Source organism: Catharus ustulatus, chromosome 7 (assembly GCF_009819885.2).
Source record: "Catharus ustulatus isolate bCatUst1 chromosome 7, bCatUst1.pri.v2, whole genome shotgun sequence".
Lineage (NCBI taxonomy): Eukaryota > Metazoa > Chordata > Aves > Passeriformes > Turdidae > Catharus > Catharus ustulatus.
The window spans coordinates 27,282,442-27,301,859 of record NC_046227.1 but is presented as its reverse complement, the minus strand read 5'-3'; the positions used below and the strand labels follow the sequence as shown (position 1 = coordinate 27,301,859).

Genomic DNA, 19,418 nt, shown 5'->3' with positions numbered 1-19,418 from the left:
GTACTTTGGAGATTAGGGAGTTCCTCCAACTTGTTAAAGGTTTTCACATCTAGTGAAATGAACAGAAAATGAACAGAAATCTTACAGACTACTAGAAAAGCTGCTTAAAATAATAGGACATTTTCTTAACCTGAAGAGGAAATCTAATGAATCAACTCTAGTCAGACTGTGAATTTCAAGTCTGAAGATAATTAATGTTTTGTTTTTGCTTGTCTTTCTATGCTGTAGTCCATTAGTGCTTGTTTGAGTTTATCTTGAATTGTTTGATTGTTTTTTTTGTTTTTTTTTTTTTTTGGCTAGGCTTTGTTTTTATCATTTAGTAACACAAGAATCAAATGCATGGTGGGGTGGGGGAATTTGCATAGTAATCTGAGGTGTTTCATTAAGTCGGGGGAGGTTTTGGCATGCCCAAGTATGCTGCTTGTTGCTAGGCTACCAGCAGCCCTCACAGCTAGAATATGAAGTTAAAATCCATGCTGGATTTCTCGATGATTCTCAGTGCATCTCTGTTTTGTTATTTGGCATATAATTAGTCAGCCTCTTGAAGCAAAAATTATAGTTTTTCTCCCTTTGGGCTTTCAGCAAGCTAATTATTTTCTGTGTAACTGCTTTTGCTAATTATGCAGAAGCCTTATTCCCCTGGGACAAATACATTTTCAGCATGAAAAAGCCAGTAATTGCCAGCTAGTCAGCTGCTGTCTTTGAGTGGCATTGTGTGATGATCTTTAGTTGGATGTGATACAGAGGGAGGCTATTGGACAGAGACTCCAAGAAATTCATGCTGTATGGATTTCCTTGGTATTATCTGGAAGACTTTAACATAAACTGTACATATTTTCCATGGATTTGAGTTGGCTTTGAATCACACTCGGACTCCAGCGGAATTTGTAATCAAATTTCAGTGCAGGTTAAGAATGAAATAAATTATCTACTGAAAAATACAGACTGATAGGAATCAATGACCCAAACCAAAGCTATTTGCAACCAAAATGTTTTGGCGTTTTTTTATGCTTTTGATCATTGTGATATCCTAATATTGTATCTTTTGATGTAAACCTTTATTTTTTTATGTAAGTCACATCGTTTTTGGGAGATGCATTTATATTTTTGCCTGAAGGGATATTGTGGTGGTGTTCCTGTGGACAAGGAGGGCATTAAACTTTCTTGTTGATGTTCAGTTTTGACTCAGGAGGGTGAGATTTAGGGACAGTGGAGGTGGTAGTGCTCTTGGGCTAAAAGAAAATCAAAGCAGGAGCTCTTAAAGCCAGAATTCTGGAGCTGAGATCTCTCCCCCATGGATACTTGTGTGGAGTAAGAGGAGGGGAGGATGCAATTTTGGTAGCTAATTTCATGAGTGAGTGTTCTAAGAGTAAGCAAGTTAATTAAAACAGTGCTAAAATAAAAGATGCGATTATTTCAAGTACTGAAAACCTATGAAGAGGTAGCAATGCTACTTTTCAGTAGAACTAATTCTGTATTTGGGAGGATGTATAAGGCAAATATTTACTAAATGAATTCTGTTTGTGAAGTGGAGAACTTGGAGTTAAATAGATGAAAACTAGAGCTATTTTAGATTCCTGTGTTTTGCTGGTAATAAAGCTGAGTCACTGGATGCTGTTTTGGTATTTATTATAAGAAGGAAAATCACCCACGTTTGCCAAGTGATGCCATGCATCTGAGGGTGGGATATTGTTTGTTTGTCAACACACATCCGAGCAGCAGAATTGCAGATGGGAAGGAGGGACAACTGTTCAGGATAACAGATGTTTTGAACCAGTAAATGCTGCTCTGTGCATTTTTGCCTTTGTACCTCCTTGTGTGGCTTGCCCTCTATTAATACAGTTCTCAAGTTTAAATATGAAGTGAAATAGAAGATTGGTTTCGTTGACTCAGCATTTTTAGGGTACGAAAAAAGCAAATAAATACCTCTTCACCTGAGTGGGAGCTGAAAGAGCAGTAATGCCTGAATAATATTTGAACGAGCACCATTAACTGGTAGTACATCCTTGTGGAAGGTATAAATGGACAAGAGGTGCTCTACTCCTCTTCTATTCCTTTTGTAAATAAGCACATTGCTGAAATTCTGAAATGTAGAAGGGGAGGGGTGTGAGCAGGCAGGCACAGGGGGGCACATGGAGCTCAGCTGCAGGCTGAACAGGCTTTTATTTTGGAGGAGAGGTGGCAATCGCCTGCTAGGTCACACAGCAAAGTGGTGTAGGAGGGTGGCGAGTTTGCTGGTGATTAAGTTGCTGAGAAACATGTACTGAGAGACGTGGGGCTGCTCCCCAGCACAGCAACCCAGCACTGCAGAGAATCATGACTACAGGGAAAGGTAGGTGCTAATCAGTGTGCCACACGGATGGATGTGTTTATTTGTTAGTGTCTGAGTATTTGACTGCTGTTTCTTTTTCACGTGTGAAGAGACTGAAGCAATCGTGCAGTAAAAGTGGAACTTAAAAAAATAGTCTGCAAGCATCTGTAGCCTGGTGTCATCAAGCTCTGTTTAAGATTCTATAAAATATGATAAATGGTCTGTTTGATGAGGTGAAGAAAGAGAATGTGTGCATATATAAGGGACCAGAACAGGTTGAGAGAGGTGAAGGTCAGGAATTTTCAGAAACCCTCCTGGTCTGTGTTGTTTTTTGATCATTGAGACTTCCATTTCCTAACTGTTTCCTTTTGCAGCATCAGTTGGGAAGATTGTTTAAATTGGTTGTGAGTACTTTTGAATTAGCCCTGAATCACAGTTCCAAGAATGTGCCAGATAGAGACATCACTCTTTTTTTAACCTGTATTTTTGTATTTTAAGTGCTTTTCTGTAACAGGGTATCTGTCATAGTCAGTGATGCTGGATTGGGACTAGGTAAAATGGAAAGGTAGAGGAGCTCTGTGTCTATTTACCTGTGAAGAATTAATTTACAAGAGGGAAGCATATATTGTATTTATTTTTGGTACGTAAGAAGCCTGTGCTATTTGAGCTTTCAGAGGAGAAGGTTTCTGTTAGCCATCTTTGCAAAAGCTGCATTTTCTTTCTTCCCCCTTTTCTCTTGATTCAGTGTACCTGTTGTCTTTTTGAAATCCTTACTGTATTGTGCATGTAGTAGACTAATTTTAGGAAGTCTTGAGTTGTTCAGGGTCTGAATTTTACAGACCTTGGGTTTTTATTGATATTTACTGTCTCAAGGTGTGAGTTAATTGGCTGCTTTTTTTTTTTTTTTTTTTTTTAATGTGGAAAAAAAGAATGTGGAAATCTCCTGGGCAGTTTGAATGCTGTAGAATGAATACTGCATGCTACAGTATGTGCCATTTCTGTGGACAGATCTTTATTTTATTCTTTTGGGACCTTGTTTTCTAAGGCAAGTTACTGCATGGATTTTCAGAGGAAGCAGTGGATGCATGTGTGTGGTGTTCCTTGTTCACCATGAGTAAATGCCTCCCAATGCCAAAAAACTAAAACAGAAACCTGTCTGGGCTGATGAACTGCATCACCTCTCAGTAGGTAGTGTCACCATCTACAGCTGAGAGGCGTTTGCACTCTGTCTCCTCCTGTCCAGGTCAAAAGAGGAGCTGAGGATAATCCATGATTTTTCCGAAGTTGGAACTGTGTTGAATAATTAATATACTTCATTGCTTATTACAGAAAACAAGCATGTATTTGTTGTCAGTGAAGCGTGATCATTTCATCATGCTGGGAACTTCTCAGCTTTAAAAGATCAGCTGGTGGAATGAAGAGCCTGGGGCAGTGGTCCAGCTGATCTTATCAGTTGGGAAATGTCTGACCTCCAGGTCAATGTTGGTTGTCTGAACTGTAGTAGTAGCAAATGTCAGAAGAAAAGTAAGTGTGTAAGTTGTTAGTGTATTGTGAGTTCTGGATTGAATCCAAAGTACCTTGATCCAGGATTTCCTTGCAAAGAAGACCTGAGTTACTCTGGTCGTTTCATCACTTTCCCTAAGCCTAATGGTTTTATATGAACACACAAATGCTCTTTTGGCAAAGCTTTGGTGTAATTAAGCAGAACCACTTTACTACTAACATAGCTAAATACAGGCTGAAGGAGTGGGCAGTTAAAGGGTGAGATGCTGCTGTTTAGTGTGGGCTTCATGAGTAGAAGATTAATGTTCACCATTCTGTTACTACTGATGGAAATCTGGACATTAATTTCTTCATGCAGGGCCTGTTCTCTTCTTCCCCACTGGTAAAGTACCATGTGCATCTGAGCAGCCTCAGTGGTTGCCTCAGAGAGCACATGCATCTTAGAACACATGGCAAGGATGAATTTATAGTTCAGTGTTCATAAAGAATTAGAATGAAAAAATCCTGCAGCCTTCCCTCCCATGGAAACTGCGGTAACATCTGGTGCAGCTTTGGAGGTGATCACAGTTCAGGAATGCTTAGCAGTTTGCTGTTTGCTATGGTCTTTCCTTTCAAATTCTTTCACATGTTTTGGTGTCTGGTTGGTTTCACCTCTAAAACAAAGCCTTAAATTTGCAGTGGTCATTGTCTTTAAAATCTCTGCATCTGTTTCATGATGTCTTCTGTGCTGTTTTTTCCAGCTGACTCTCCTTTGTAGATGTTCTGTCAGAAAGAGCTTGTGGTCAAAGTTCAAGTAGTATTAACTCCAGTGACATTTTTGCACGAAAGGACTAACTAAATCTTATGGTTTTGACTGCTTAGCTTTGTCATTCATGGTACACAGAATCTTCCAGGGGCAAGTTTATCAGTAGGATGGTTCATACATATGCTGTACACACACATATTGATCACTGTGAACACAGCAGTGATTTTAAGTCAGCAATTCTCTGAGAGATGGGAGTACAAGCTATTCAGCTATTATAGAGGAAGACTGGCATACTAAAGGGCAGTCTGGTGGGAGTAAGTAGTATCCCATAGTTGTACACTGTGCAGATTTGTGAAGTTTATTTGGGTTGTGTTAGTGTTTCCCAGACTTTGACTTCAACGCTTGTTGGGGGTACAGAGTCGAGTACTTCAGTTAGCACAAGTGAAGATATCACAAACTTTCTCCTCCTATGGCAATAATTACAAAATTGTTCTTGACTTAGAAGTCCTTGCCTGAGGCTCATAAATAGTTCCTTTTCCAAGAAAGAGGTGGAGGAGTAGGTGTCTTTCTTTACCCTTTCTGTGTGCTGGCTGGGTGCTGAGAGTAGTCTCCTAATAACTACTTTTGAATTAATGCTCTGGGTTGTTTTTATATAGAATCACTGTCCCAGTTATAATTCAGTTGCTATCTTTTATCTGCTGCCTCAGTGGTGGCCAAAGGCTGCCTGGGGAAAGATGAAATTTCTTGCACCTCTTGTGGAGCACTTTGATAAATTCTGTGCTGCTGCTCTCATTTATTTGATGAGATTTATTTTCAGGTTGAGCGTGTAACAAGTGGACTGAGTTTAGCTGCTGTAATTAGCAGCCTCTGAGGGCAGCTGTCATTTTGTGGTAATTGGTAAAATACAGGATAGGCTTTTATGGGCAACAGAAGTACATGAAACTGGTGTTTCTTCTACCAGCAACAAATTACATCCCAATCCTTTGTATATTGTAACTAACCACAGTAGCTGCAGCTTCCATGACTGTGAGGTTTTATTAAAGTGTCTAGACTGACCACCACCACCTGGTTGATTTTTAAAGAACCCGAGACCCAATGCTTGGAGGCTTGAAGGTGGTCTTGTACCTAGTTAGTTTTCATTTCCAGATCATTGACCTTAGGCTGGATGAGATTGGAGTGGTGAGTCCATTTCTGAGGAAGACTCTCTAATACAGATGGTATATCCAGTTTTAACGTGCAGTGGTAGAACAAAACCTGCCGTTTCAGCCATGTGAGTGGGGGGTGTGAAGAGCAGCTTTTTCAAAATGCAGGAGTGGACAAATGCTGATTTGTTAGTCCAGAGGGAAGTACAGGGAAGGCATTGTCTGTTCTTGGCCCTGGTCTGGCATTACACTGTCTTCCTCCTCCGTTATGTTTGGCTGAAGTATTTTGTTTGTAGCTCAGATATAGTGATGTAAAATAGAACAAAACTGAGCTATAATAAGTAAATGCATCCTATTTTTGTAGTATTAAGACAGCAAATACTGCATAATGACTGGGCTTCTTCTGCCTGCTGAAGGAATTAATTCTGCCCTGCTGCTCTGTCAAAAGAATCCTTTTGTTGCATTGTGCAAAGCAGTTTGAGTCTCTTTTTTTGTTTATTCCCCTGAAGCCCCAAAGCTGCAGACAGCCCTGAATAATCCTGGCTAGGTTTACACCCCACGTGTAGCCTGCAGGGATCTCACTGCAGACAAATCTTCATGAGGAAAACTGCTGATGGCTGCTGCTTTTCAGTTGGCCTTCAGAGTTAAACCAAGTGAATTTTATCACAAACAATGCACTACAGAGGAAGAGTGAAATACCTTCATTCACTGTTAAATGTCACCTGAACTGTTTTTTTTCAAGAATGGCAAAACCTATAGCAACCTCATTTCCAGAGCTGTTCCCTTTCCTGTGACACACCTAACCTGCCTTCTCTCAGAGCTTGTCAACACACCACAAAATCCTTTAGATGCTTGACATGGATGTTTCTGCTATGAAATGCAGATGCTGATGTCTAAGGAATATGAGATATGTCTGGGCTTCATTGGAGATGAATGCTTGAATGCAGACATAGAAGAGAGAAATTTACACTGTTTTTTTACTCCAGATTTGCTCTCTTTGAAACTAATGGACTCTTTCTAATGATTTTAATGGGAAATGAACAGGCTCCTTTGTAAATTGTTGGTAGACTGTGTTGTAAAAAGCCTTGTCATGGGTGTTTTAGGCATGACTGCTCCTAGCTTTCCAGAGAGAAGGGGGAGATAGAAGCTTTAGGTATGAAACAGTGTTGGCACTGCTTCTGCTGGTGTTTATGCAGCTGGCAGCATTGGTGCTGCCTTCACCCCCATGTAGTGAGGCAGTTCCCTTTGGCTGTGCTGGGGTAGAGGAACGGTGTGTACATCTTTAAGAAATCCATGTTTTCCACATACATCTCTCTTGAGTAATGAGACTCCTGTCCAGTGGAGCACTGCTCATAATGAGACCTGACATTTCTAATTAGGGCTGCTTTATAAAGAATGGGTCTAACTCTGTTCTCCATTATTATGTTTCTTTCCCAGTACTCCCCCCAGTTCCTGCTGGGATCAGGGGCAGTCCTGGAGGCGGCCCTGGAGAGGCAGGGCTGGGCACACTTCTTCCTTCTGCAGCTCTGCCAGTGCACTTCCACTCTGATTTATGCTCCTGCTGTTTGAGCCCTGTGCAGGGCAGGAGCTGAATCTGCAGAGGGCTCTAATCACGTGGAGCTTCTGTGATGTGGAGGGACAATCACGTTCCTTTTCACTGGAGACTTAAATGAGATCTGATCCCAAGCTTCCACAGGCAAAATATTTATGCACCAGCACACTGAAACTTACTCTCTGCTCACTCTCCCTCTAGAAACTCCATACTTGTCTCTAGTGCTTTCCTTAGTGCTTTCCTTAGATGTATTTTTTTTTCTTTCTTTCTTTTCTTTTTGATGTGTGCACTGGGTTTTGTCTCACTGCAGTGGGATTTCTCCAAAGATTCTGTATTGGGTCTTTGTATGCATGTTGTGCTCTGTGCTTGCTGCTTCCCTTCATTGCAGCCTATTTATTATCATGGGCTCTAAAGCAGTCTTGTCCCTATTTTTATCTTGTTTGTAGCAGCATGTTATAAGGAACTCTGTTCATGCTGCCTGAAAGTGTGGGAGATGTGGCAGAATACTGGGGCCCTGGGAGCTTTGTGACAGAGGTGGCATGTGCCAGGTCCTGTGTCTTTTGTATGAACCAGACTGGTTCATGAGCTGCAGCAGAATGTTCCCTTCAGGCCCTCCAGTGTGACCATGTTACATTTGGTCCTTTCCACAGCTTCTTCCCAGGGAAGCTGGGTCACAGAGCCATCTGAAACACCATGTTTTACTCGCCCTAAAAATGGTGAATAGTTCCAGTTAGGGGTGAGAATGTACCTGCACTGTGTTTGATGTGCTCTGCACTCTTGGTCAGAGATGCTCTGACCAGTATTTGAAAGCAGGTGATCTCTGCTCCCTCATGGCATGGAAGGGGTTTCTGTGAAACTACACACAGGACAAATGCCATTAAAAAGCTGTGATGAGCAGCTCATTTTATAAATTTTGGGTTGGAATCTTCACTTTCCTGTACCTATAATGCATAGACCACTAATTCCAGAAAACTTATGAATTGGAAGCAAGTTTTTTTTCATCAAGTGGTTTTTAGTTGGTTTTACTTGAGGTACTGAGAGGACAGGCCTATGCTTGGGGGCTTTTCCCATGAGCTGATATTTTTCTTCACTTTGAAGCTAGTGAGTGAAACACTGGAAGAGGTTGCCCAGAGGATCTTCATCCATGGTGCTTTTTAAAATCTGTCTGGATGTGGCCTCGAGCAATACAACTTTGTCAGCCCTGCTTTCAGGAGGAGATTGGGTCACTTGACCTTCAAAGGTCCTTTTTAACCTAAATGATGCCATTATTTTATTTTTACTCCTGTAGGACACAGTAGTTATGGAAGATCTTCAAATTGATTTGGTGTCTTTTTTACTCAGTACTTTCTAGCTGTGTGTGTCAGTAAGCTGAAGGCAGGGTTTGCCAGTGTCATTTGAGATTGTTTGTTACTCAGCTCTTCAGTTTAAGAGTGGTAACAGGGCTAAAGGCAGAAGAGAATGTGACCTCAGCTGACAACACAACCTGATGTCAGCATGAAAAGGCTGTAAGCCACAACAGAGGCATTTCTATAAATGGCAGCCTGTATCATTTAATGCACATCCTCTGCTGATTTGGTGTTATGCTAGAATGGGTGATAATACTTCACTTTAGTTTTATTGGTCTGTCATCAGTGTGACTGTCAAATTGTACATGGGCATTTTCAGTGAAGCATTAAGATGCAGATTGCTCTTTGATTTTAATATTAAGAATTTAAAGGTTGATATTTAAATTATATTCTAATTGTTTGTTTTCTGATTATGTTATGTAAGAGCAGTTTGCAACAAATTAGTAGGTGAGTTGTATTTTGTTCCATTTAACCCTCATGCCAATCTTCAAAATACTATTGTAAGGAATCTTCTGAAACTTTACTTGTAATGGTGAACTTTATTTTGTAGACATCACTCTGTGTTCCTCTTCCCTATGTAAACAACCTAAATATTTCTTGTAACTTAGGATGTTTAAATTAATTTTCTTAATCTCAGTAAGGTTTTTTACCTTCTTTCCTTGCAATATTTGGAAAAGGAAGCTAAGTAAGCCTGGTTTGAATGTAATCTAGATGACTAATCCAGATCACCTCAACAAACCCACTCCTATTCCAGGCAGGAGTTATCAGTGGTTCTTTGTGTCAGTAAGAGAGGCTTTCCAGATGAATTGGAAGGACCCTGTTTCAAAGATTTAGAAACTGAACACAAAATTACAATAAAAAAGGGGGACTGGAAGTTCCCCAGCCCCTCTTCTCAGTTCTGCTTTTCAGTGAATACTTCATCAATTCAGTCTCCAGGTTGTAAAGAGAAGGGAGTGTAAAGTGGGGACCCTTGGACCTTTGCACAGGTAAAGAGGCAAGGCAAACAGTTCTAGTTTATGCTAATTGAAACACTGACTTCTTATGGACATCTTTATGTAAAGGTTTTATTGAAATTCATGCCTCCCAGTTAGAAAACCCTGATCTTACTTGCTTTCAATCTTTGAGCAAAACTTAAAGTGAATCTGTAGTTGTCTGTTATGTGCTGTCCTTCACATGTGCCAGTTCCTCTGTTTGCTAATTCTTCTTTAAGTGAAGGCAAGCACAGATGGTTGCTAAAGAGAACCAGATGATTTGCCAGCATGGTGGTGTTTGCAGGAGTGGGACTTGGACAGGCCTGAGGCTGATTCGTTGTAATTGCTTTGAGTTTGAAACTTTCATTTAGAAAGTTGCAATTCCTAAGTTTTGCCATCATCTTTAGTGTGTGGTGTGATTCATTTATGGTTTTTGTATTTTATGCTTGTTGACCTTTCAGTCATTTGTTGTTAAGAAGCCATGCTTGTTCCTGTTGAACCTGAACTAGAATGGGATGTGGATCAGATATGAATGGAGCAGTTCATGTAGGACATGTGTTAATTCTTTAAGAGACATAGGGGTGGTTCTCTCCACAGTGCCAGGAAGCAAAGTTGTTCTCATCCCTTCACAGACTCCTCAGGCTAAGTCATGCCAAGAGACTCTCACCAGAGGGGCAGCATGAGTGTAATTTCGTCTTTTTAGCTCAACTGACATGGTTTAGCTGGACTGAAAGGCCTGGGTGCTGGTTGATATGCAGGCTAATGGTTCAAAGCTTGCTTCCCTGGCTGGCTTGTGGCTTCTAAGCATGGATTCAGTGTTGAACAACATCTAGGGAGCTGATGGGATGTGCACTATATCCAGTGAACCAGGATGCTGCTGGTCACTGATTACTGCAGGCTACCACAGTAGTAGCAAAGAGCTGTTGTGTAACTGAGCCATTCAATTCCAGTCTGGACAAAATAATAATTATTGCTACTTTAAATTGAGGTAAGTGATCTATAATGGAGGTGAGCAATTCAGGTGGCTCAAGCTGATTAACAGTGGTAGCTTCAGATGAACCAGGCTAATCCTGCTCTCATGTTTTGGGAGGCCTCAAGTATTTTTTCTCTCTGAATGAACTGATACCTCCTAAAGTAGTTGGCCACATATGAAGAATAATCATGCCTAGACAGAAATGTCTTACTTCTACAGTACCTGCAAGTGTACAGGACCTTCAACACTCCTGCTTGTGAAAGGAAAGAAGTGGTCATACTGTGACTGGTACTTGACTTCTCCAGAAATGCTGAAGATTTATGTACATCTTGGCATAGAATTTGGGTTTAGGGAATTTATAAGACATAATTTCCCCCTGCGCTTTACTCCTATTTCTTCTGAATTTTGTTTGCATCTGGAGGCAGGGTGCTGCAGAATGCTCACTTACCCCTTGTACTTGGTTTTCAGTAGCAGCTGCTGACAGATGGCAGTGCCCTGTGAGCATTCCCTATTATTTGTGTTAAACAGCAAAGCAGCAGCAGCAGCTTATATTGTCTGCTAAAAACTACTAAATTGAGTAGAGAAAGATACGACTTTTTTGTCTTGGTCTGTGTTTTCTGTGTGCAACTGCTGATACACTTCGTTGTTTTCTTTGTGTTATAGTCAACTGGTCGTGCAAATTTTTTTAATGTTCATACTGACTCTTCAGAAAGTCTAAGCAAAAGGAAACACCTGCTAATAACAAAAAGTTGCTAATTTGGTGCTCATATCTGCCTCTGCTTTCACACCTCCTCTGAGCTATAACCACTTCCATACCTGATAGTGTTTAAGTCATGGAGTTTGTGAGCATTTTTCAGTGTGTCCACAGATAGTAATCCTGCCTGCCAAAGTGAGCACTAACATTTGGTTAAAAGGGGCATAAAACATGGTCACTTCTGGTTTGTGAAAAGGTAAAGCAAATGCATAAGAGTCTGGAACCTCACTGTTGACCTTAAGCTGTATTGTAATTTTACAAGAATTTACTTGCGCGTCAAGATCCTTTTACTTCATGAATGAATAAATCGAAATAGTGAGTCGTAGCTCTCAATCAGTTTTTACAACTGGTTCAAGTGTGCTTTGGGACAAATATATTTACATGCCTGTGAGTCACTGTGAAAGCCCCAAAGTTGAAGGTTCAGAAATTAAACTCTCATATAAAGTCTGTGACTAGTTGTTATCATATGAAGATTGGTTTCAGTGTCTCTTCCAGCTGTTAGAAGAAAGGTCTTGGTGTCATCTGGAATCCTGATGTTGCTACACAATTAAAAAATACAAACCACCAAATATATTTGCCTTGTATATAACACCAAGTGTATTTTGCTCTGCACATGTGATTGGGAAGCTGTTGTGAAATGAATGATGTGGAAGAACTGTTGTTTTCCTTTTTAGATTTTTACTCTGTGACACGCATTTCATTTTTAACAACTTAGACCTATTTTAAAAATTCATTTCATTCCTGTGTCTGAAATGAAATGTATTTAAAATAAAACATTTAAATTCTTTGACATGTGTTATTTTCTTTTGTTCCTGCTCTGGAATGTAAATTCTAGGTGTATCTGGACATCTTACAGCCTATGAGAGACAGAGTATCTTTAATAAACTTGAACTTAGACTTTTTTTTTTCTTCAGACAGTACACAGATGTATTCGGAGCGTTGTGATTTGAGTGAGGACTGGCAGAAGGGGGTTCACTGGATGGGCTCACCCTTACAAAGAAAAATCATCCATTTTGCCTCTTGTGAAAGAGAAATGGTGCTCTTCTGCACCTCCTCTGAGTCATGCCTTTTCCCCTGTACAATAATGTGAAGTGAGGGGAAGATGATAACAAAGTGATCTAAAAATAAAGGCTTAATAAAATGGGGATATAAGAAATCATGCAAATGTGAGGATGCGTCATACTCTGATTTCAAAGGTGCTTCAGAGAGCTTTCCTTCTCTCAGCTCTTTCCACCTCTGTGACCTGATGGCTACAGATACTTATCCTTGGGATCAATATCTTCAGAGCAAACTTAGAAAATTAATTTCTTCTTCCCCGTCATCACTTATTATAAACCTGGGTTCAGGGAAAGATTTCATCAGCGCTACTGCACTGTAAAAGGACCTGTAGGTACTTGGAAGACCATTATCTCAACCTGGCGACCTGTTGCAGAGTTTCCAAAATAGAAATGTCTCACACTTCATCTCTATTTTGTTAAATAACCTGGAAAGAAACCTCTTTAGGATTAAAGCAATCCATTAGTTTCTGTTGTTGCTCCTGATTAAGATTTATGCTCAAATGTCATGCTATTTGGTTTTGCAGTTGGTTGCCAATGTGCTCTTTTCTATTCCTGACTGGTAGGATATTACAATGATATGAGTCCATTTAATCTCTATTCTCCATCCATTCTCCCATACCCCCTGAATACAAAGGTTTCTGTCCTGTAAGTCCCAGGGAGCAGGCAGACCTAAAGGTCTTCCTGCAGTACAGTGCATGCCATAACATGCTTGAACAGGAGGAAGGTCTAAATTGGTCATTCTTCAATCACCCTAGATATGCTAGACCTTGAACTTGTTTCTAACAACTTTCAAAATACCACCCAAAAAGTGATTGTTAGTGGGAATATTAGACATTTAAATTATCTCTTGGGTTGATACTGTTTTAGCAATTTTATTTTGTCAATTTTATTTTTACATCAGACTGTGGGGAGTGACTTTATAGTAATGGGGAATAAGGAATCATGACTTCACTCACTAGGAAGTATTTAATTGAATTGCTGGACTGAAAGGGATACCTGACTCTTGCTTCTTATGCATGATGTAAGTTGATCTGACAAGTAAGAAGATGCATATGCACCAGTTCCTGGGATGGCTCACCATGCACACAGTATGTGAATTGCTAGTGTTTGTGTTTTACAAGAATTTCTCTGTTCCCTTCTCTACTCACTATCTGTCCTTCCATGTGTGTTGTAGAAATTTAATCTCTACCTCTCCTCTGTACTTTCCAGAGCCTATTTCAATTTCCCCAAACTTTAACTTGGGCACTGTACATCAAGTGTGATACTAAGCTCTGGCTACCTAGATTTTGTTTCTGTTGGGTAATCTGTTATTCAAGCAAGTAGTGAAAATCCTTGCAAGTTTTAATGTTACTGAGTGTAAGCTTTAGAGTGAATTGTATATCCTAGAAATGAAATGAGTGTAGGAGCTGTTCATCTCAACATGCTTATTTATGCTTATATTTACAATTTGAAAAAGCAGAAACAAGGTGTAGTGGAGTCTGTGGTGAGCTCTATGTTCATATCATAAGCAGCCTGCTGAAAAAAAGAGACAACTTGCTTCTAGGAGCTGAGCCTTTACAAGGACTACACTTTACAGCTTGCTGTTTAGGAGCAAAGTGTAAGTGTCAGATATGAAGGGACATAGCTCTCCACAGCATAAGCAAATCAGTGCAAGGGGGAGGAAGCTGCTGTCTAATTTGTCCATTTGAATTATCATTGCAGTGATATTTCAGGGTCACAGATGTACAAAGTCACTCTCCCAGCTAGACTTGCCTTAGGGAAAAGAGAGATCTCAAGCTGCTTAGAAAATTGTTCCTTGTATTAGTAAAGTGTTGTTTTCTTTTTAGTTTTGACTTGTTGACTTCTTTAAGTCTTGCATGGAGACAGTAAGTGTGCCTGTCTGATGGAAATCAGTTTGGTTTCTGTACCCTGTGATGATAATGATTTCAGTAACTTTTCTGAATGAGGGTGGGCTTACACCAGCAGTGCTCACCACCTTGTCTCAGACTTGTTTCACATCAGCTTCTCTAAGCTGGCAGAATCACCTCTGAGAAGATGTCGGTGCTAAGGAAAGATGAGTGATTTTGACTCCTTTTTTTCCCCAGTAGTGGTGAAAATGCCTGTGCCAGACTTTTTCTGCAATCAGTGTCCCCATTCCCAGCTTTTGTATGTGAACCTCTTTGGTTTTTATTGTCACCAATTCCATTTAGGTCAGCATTTGTTTTGTGAAGTCTTTAATGAGTAGATCTGGAGTAAGATGTTTGGCTGGGCTGTGGTTAGTGTTTGTATTCTTTGTGGTAAATGTGAATGATTCTGCTTGGCTTAATTTTCTTTCTTTAGGGCTAAGTTAAATTACGTTACCTTACACTTGCCATCGTTTAATAGCATCTCAAGGGCTGTTGCTTTGGCTCAGCTGGTGTCTTATAACTTGTTAAGCAGCAATAATTTGATTGCATGTCTGAGTCCTGAGGCAAATTCATCCTTGGTTTTCACTTGACAGACTGCCCTTGAACATGAGGAAATCTTCTGCTTGCTTGTAAATGTTTATTCAGAACTATTCACCAAATTTTGTACTTAATTAAAACTAAGAGATTAAGGTCAAAACTGGTCTGCCTTTAGTCCTTTTGTTTAGTTCTTGTGGATAAGAAGCATTAGAGTCAAGTGGCACAGGAGATACAGCAGGGAAACTGGTAGAGTTTAGATCAGATTAATTGAGATTTTACAGGTCTGCCACAAGACATTTTTTCAATTTGAATTTCCTGTTTAATTCCGACATATTGTTACTTGATGCAGCAAGTGGCTTTTTGTGGGAAAACTGATTTCTTTCATCATTCTTTCTTGGACAGGTCAGCTGTGGGAGTCTTCTACTGTGTACACAGTATGTGGGAATAAAACAGGATGGTTACTAGAGGAGTCAAATAATCATCTGTGATCAGAATCAATTAATAAGTCCAACTTTCAGTCATGGCAGATGGTTTTGGATGGCTGGATGACAGGCTTAAGATTACCTAGGTGCAGTGACCTGAGGATGGCTGAAAAAGGGTGCTGAGCCGTGGGGAGAAAGTGAAATAGCAGCACTGAGGCCAAATAAAAATAGATTGGGCAGGATTATAGTAGAGTGATTAGGACACAACCACTGGCATTTCTTTAACTCCCTGTTTTCTTTTAAAAGAAAAGGAGGAGGATATTTGTGCTTTTTTTTATAAAGTCAGAATAACAGTAATTATTTTCATCTATGCTATGACTGCATTATTTATATTGCAAGCACTTCAGGAAAGATGCTTTCTTCTTTGTAGCACATTAAAGTTCCCCTGCTTTTGCTTGGGGTTTCATGTTGCTTCTGAAATATGAGTATCAAATTTAGTAGGCTGAAGTAATTAATGACAAAAGGAAGGAAAATTTCAGCAATGTCTTGACTCTACCTTTTTTGTCTGCTTTTCTCCCTCTGAGTATGACTGCATTGTTTGCTGTACTTAATGATGATTCTTTATGGGGAAGAATGTGGATGAAGGAGTATAGACTGCCTTTTGTTTTAAAGGTGTTGGGGAGTGGACAAAACAAGCTTCAGGAAAACAGAAGCCCTGCTAACTGTTAGTATTTTATAAATTGTGACACATTTTTGGTTTTGGTGCTTTTCTCCCATGACTGTTTTTTCCCTGAGACCATGGTTTTCTTAAATTGAGGCTTTGAAGGACAGATGAAAAGGGCCCAAGAAGTGGATGTATCTCAGGAATTGGAGCTTTCCACTTGTAAACCAGGCATTCAGACTGTGCTTGTATTTCTTTGAAGCTATATTGAATATCAGATTAGCCAGCCACGTGGAAACCATATGCTGTACTGAAGTATCTGTCAAATAGACTACTAATTGATGAACTAAAACTTCTCCATGCTCACTGGAAACCATGCAGAAGAAAATCTGAGATAATATCAACTTGAAAAAACAAAATCCTGCAAAGTTCTGCATGCTCTTGGATTCACCTCCATCCCAAATGTATAGAGCTGGAAGCAGAATTTAGCCTAATGTGAAGGTGATTAAATAAAGGAAATCCTATGTTCTGATACATCTTCTGGCATGTACTCTATTTCTGACTTTTCTGCACCACCTGCAGTCAACTTCCTCATGTGTACTTGACCTTTGTTTCCACTATGTCAGAAAAGTGGAACTAATCCTTATCTAGATCATAAACAAATCTGTGCAGGGTAGTATTATGTTATTACCAGTGAACACCCATTCTAGAAATTACTGAGCAAGCATTTTTTCGCTGAAAGTAAAACCTGTCTCATACTATTTACTAGTTTCTGCTTTTGTATCTTAAAAACCCCCCAAGCATTTTCAATGCTACCTTTGAAGTCACTGGGCTCAAGCAGTCATAAAAAATGCAGTAAGATTTTTCTACAATGATCCTGAGAAAAATGAAATTCTGGCTTCTCATTTACTGTGTTTATTCTTTTTGTGACACTGGGGATAAAAACCAAACAGGCTTGATTGTTGGGAAACCATTGCTTCCCTCTGCCAGTGTTGGCCAAAATGAGTGTGATGTGAGTGGGGAATGGGTATTTCTCACCAGCTCTAAGGAGTTGCTGCTCTAAGCTCTGGTTATAGTTGAATGTGCCCATGTAGACATTGCAAAAGCTGACATGGGCTGCAAACACTGTCACTGGTGTCACCATGCTGAAGCATGGTTTGTGTGATCCTGTGTGTGTGCAGCTTCTCAAAGGCTCTGCTTGCTCTCAGGGAGCTGAATTGAAGTGGTGGGGAGGCAAGAATGTTCCTAAGCCCTACTTTTATTAGGAGTAGGCAGAAACTCATGCTTTTTAGTGCATCAGGAGAGTGCTGTGGCAGGCAGGCAGTGCTGCTCAATACTCCAGAGAAGTGTCAGCATAAAGTCTGGTTCCCCATCCCTTTCCTTTGCTAACAGCTGCACTGGGGGCTCTGGAGACCACAGACCCAACTCTTTAACTTAGTAACCATTGTGAAGGAGCTCAGAGGCATCTCAGAGCACTGTTTGGTAACCATTTCTGGCTATACAGCATAGCCTGGATTATACAATTCAACTTTGAATTATTCTTAAATAAACAAAATTTGTCTGTACACTTTGCTTGTGTGTGTGTGTCCTCACAGTCTGTAGTAATATGCATATTTTTAAAGATTAAGCATTTATTTATGGTAGAAATCGCTGGTCATCATGCTGGTCATGCCTGTTTCACTAGTTGATAACCTTTGTCAAAAGGCATGTAGGCTGGGGAGTTGTTCTGTAGTTTTCCCTCAGTGGTTTTTCTTTTGTCTCAACCATCTTCAGTCTAAGACATTCTTATCTCATGATTATTGCCCACTGAGCATTTTACAGTATTTTAAATGGTCATCTAATTAAAGTGTATTAATTATGTATCAGGCCAGGCATTCTGGATGGGAGTCACTGATGTATAATGTGTGTGACACTGTACAGTTTTTGCCAGTGTAGTACCCATGTTCTTGCATTAGCCTTTAACTAGACAGGTAATGTCTTGGGACAGGAGGCTCCTGTTTTCTGTGGCTGTACAGGCTGTAGGCTGACTGCCTGCTTTTTTCCTTCATTGTTCTGGGATAACTGCACCTATTTTGTTTCTTGGCTCAGAGGTGGCTGCTTGGAAAGTTTAGGATGCCCCACCATCTCACGGGAGGAGCGTATATAAGGTGCTGGGCAACATGTCCCTGTTAATGACTAAATAAACCTAAATGAAGGTACTGGAAGGGGCTGGTTCTGCAGCTTTTCCAGGTCCCTCCAGCACAGCTGGCTGGCTTAACTTCGCTGACCCAGCCATCCTCTGAGACTTAACCCAAATGGAAACAAGGCTGGCATTTCTATCTCCTTGTAGATATCTCTAGAAGGCTTTCTGCTGCAGGACTTGCATGCATTAGCAGGCTTAGCAGGATGTTCTGTGGTGCTGGAAGTGGGGTCTGCAGCATTTCTGCCCCCCCAGTGTGCTCTGTGTAACTGGAGGCAATATGATGTATTTGCCTTTTTTTAGAACAGCGTTTTGTCCTAAAAATGTCAGGATGTTCTTTCCTTCCAAACACAGCTCTGCGTGCTTGTTGTCAGTGCTTTACACCTCGGTGTACTGTGTGTAGAGAATGAACATCCCTTCAAGAAGTGATAAATAATCAAGAAGTGATAAGTAATAACAGTAGAAACTGCAATTTCCTTGTCTTGACAGTGATGGGTATTGGGGCAGTCAGCATGGAGTTGAGCTGCACTGATCATAATTGCCTGAGGAGGCAGAAGGATCTGTGTAGGAAATGCCAACTGGGGAGTGCAGGCTGGAGAAGTGCCTCACCCTATGATGTCACGGCAGCAGATGGTGCAAATAGCTGGAAATCTGGACCTGGTTGTGGGGCTGGAGTCACCTGCCCTGTCTGCACATAGGGCTCCTGTCCTTTGCTGGTGAAAAACACTGTCCATTTCAGATTGTTGATATGCCTGCTAATTGAGTTACATAGGGTATAGGCAGTCCAGGTAAGACAAGATATCACCTATCAATTCCACAGGTATCTCCTTATTCCTTCAGGTTTTGGTAAGTAAGCCCCAGGCCACCACCAGCAGGTGTCTCCCTGGGAGTTTGGTTTAATCTTGGTTGCTGTTTTCCTGTAGCACCAACCCTGGGAAATACAGAGAACTCAATTTCAGGTGTGGCTAAGCTTCAAGCAGTTGTCAGGAACAACTAAATTAAAATATTTTTTTCTAATATGTTGTGATTTGATTTCTACTTTTCCCAAGCCATTTACAAAGGATCTTTTTTGAATATGCATAGAGCAGTTTTGAAGATAATATTGGGAAAATGAGAAAACATTAGTGGCACTGCTTTCATCTTTAGGAGGAGGAAGAGAAGGGGATCAGTACAAAAAACTGTTCAGGAATGGAGCTTAATCTAGACTCCATTAATGCCTTCATAAAGTCTTCAAAGCCTTGAGAGTGTCCCTCAGCTCTGTTTCAGTTTACTCACACATTAAAATAACAGATATTTCTTGGTCTTGTTGAATGACTGTGCCTTTTAGTCACATTTATATAATTTTTAAAGTGAATACTGTGCAAAGCTGACCCCAGAC

The 19,418-nt window shown here is 40.4% G+C and overlaps 1 protein-coding gene across 31 annotated transcripts in view; it reads left to right on the top strand.

Moving 5' to 3' along the window:
* Positions 1 to 19,418, top strand: part of CLASP1 (cytoplasmic linker associated protein 1) — a 170,290-nt gene that overhangs the window by 52,660 nt on the left and 98,212 nt on the right. The window contains exon 1 of one of the 31 annotated variants that reach the window (XM_033065123.2): positions 2,185 to 2,332. The exons of the other annotated variants lie outside the window; for them this stretch is intronic. Within the exon in view, the coding sequence (XP_032921014.1) occupies positions 2,317 to 2,332 (16 nt within the window). The 5' untranslated portion in view covers positions 2,185 to 2,316. Of the gene's footprint in view, positions 1 to 2,184; positions 2,333 to 19,418 lie in introns of those variants that run through there. 31 annotated transcript variants of the gene reach the window in all.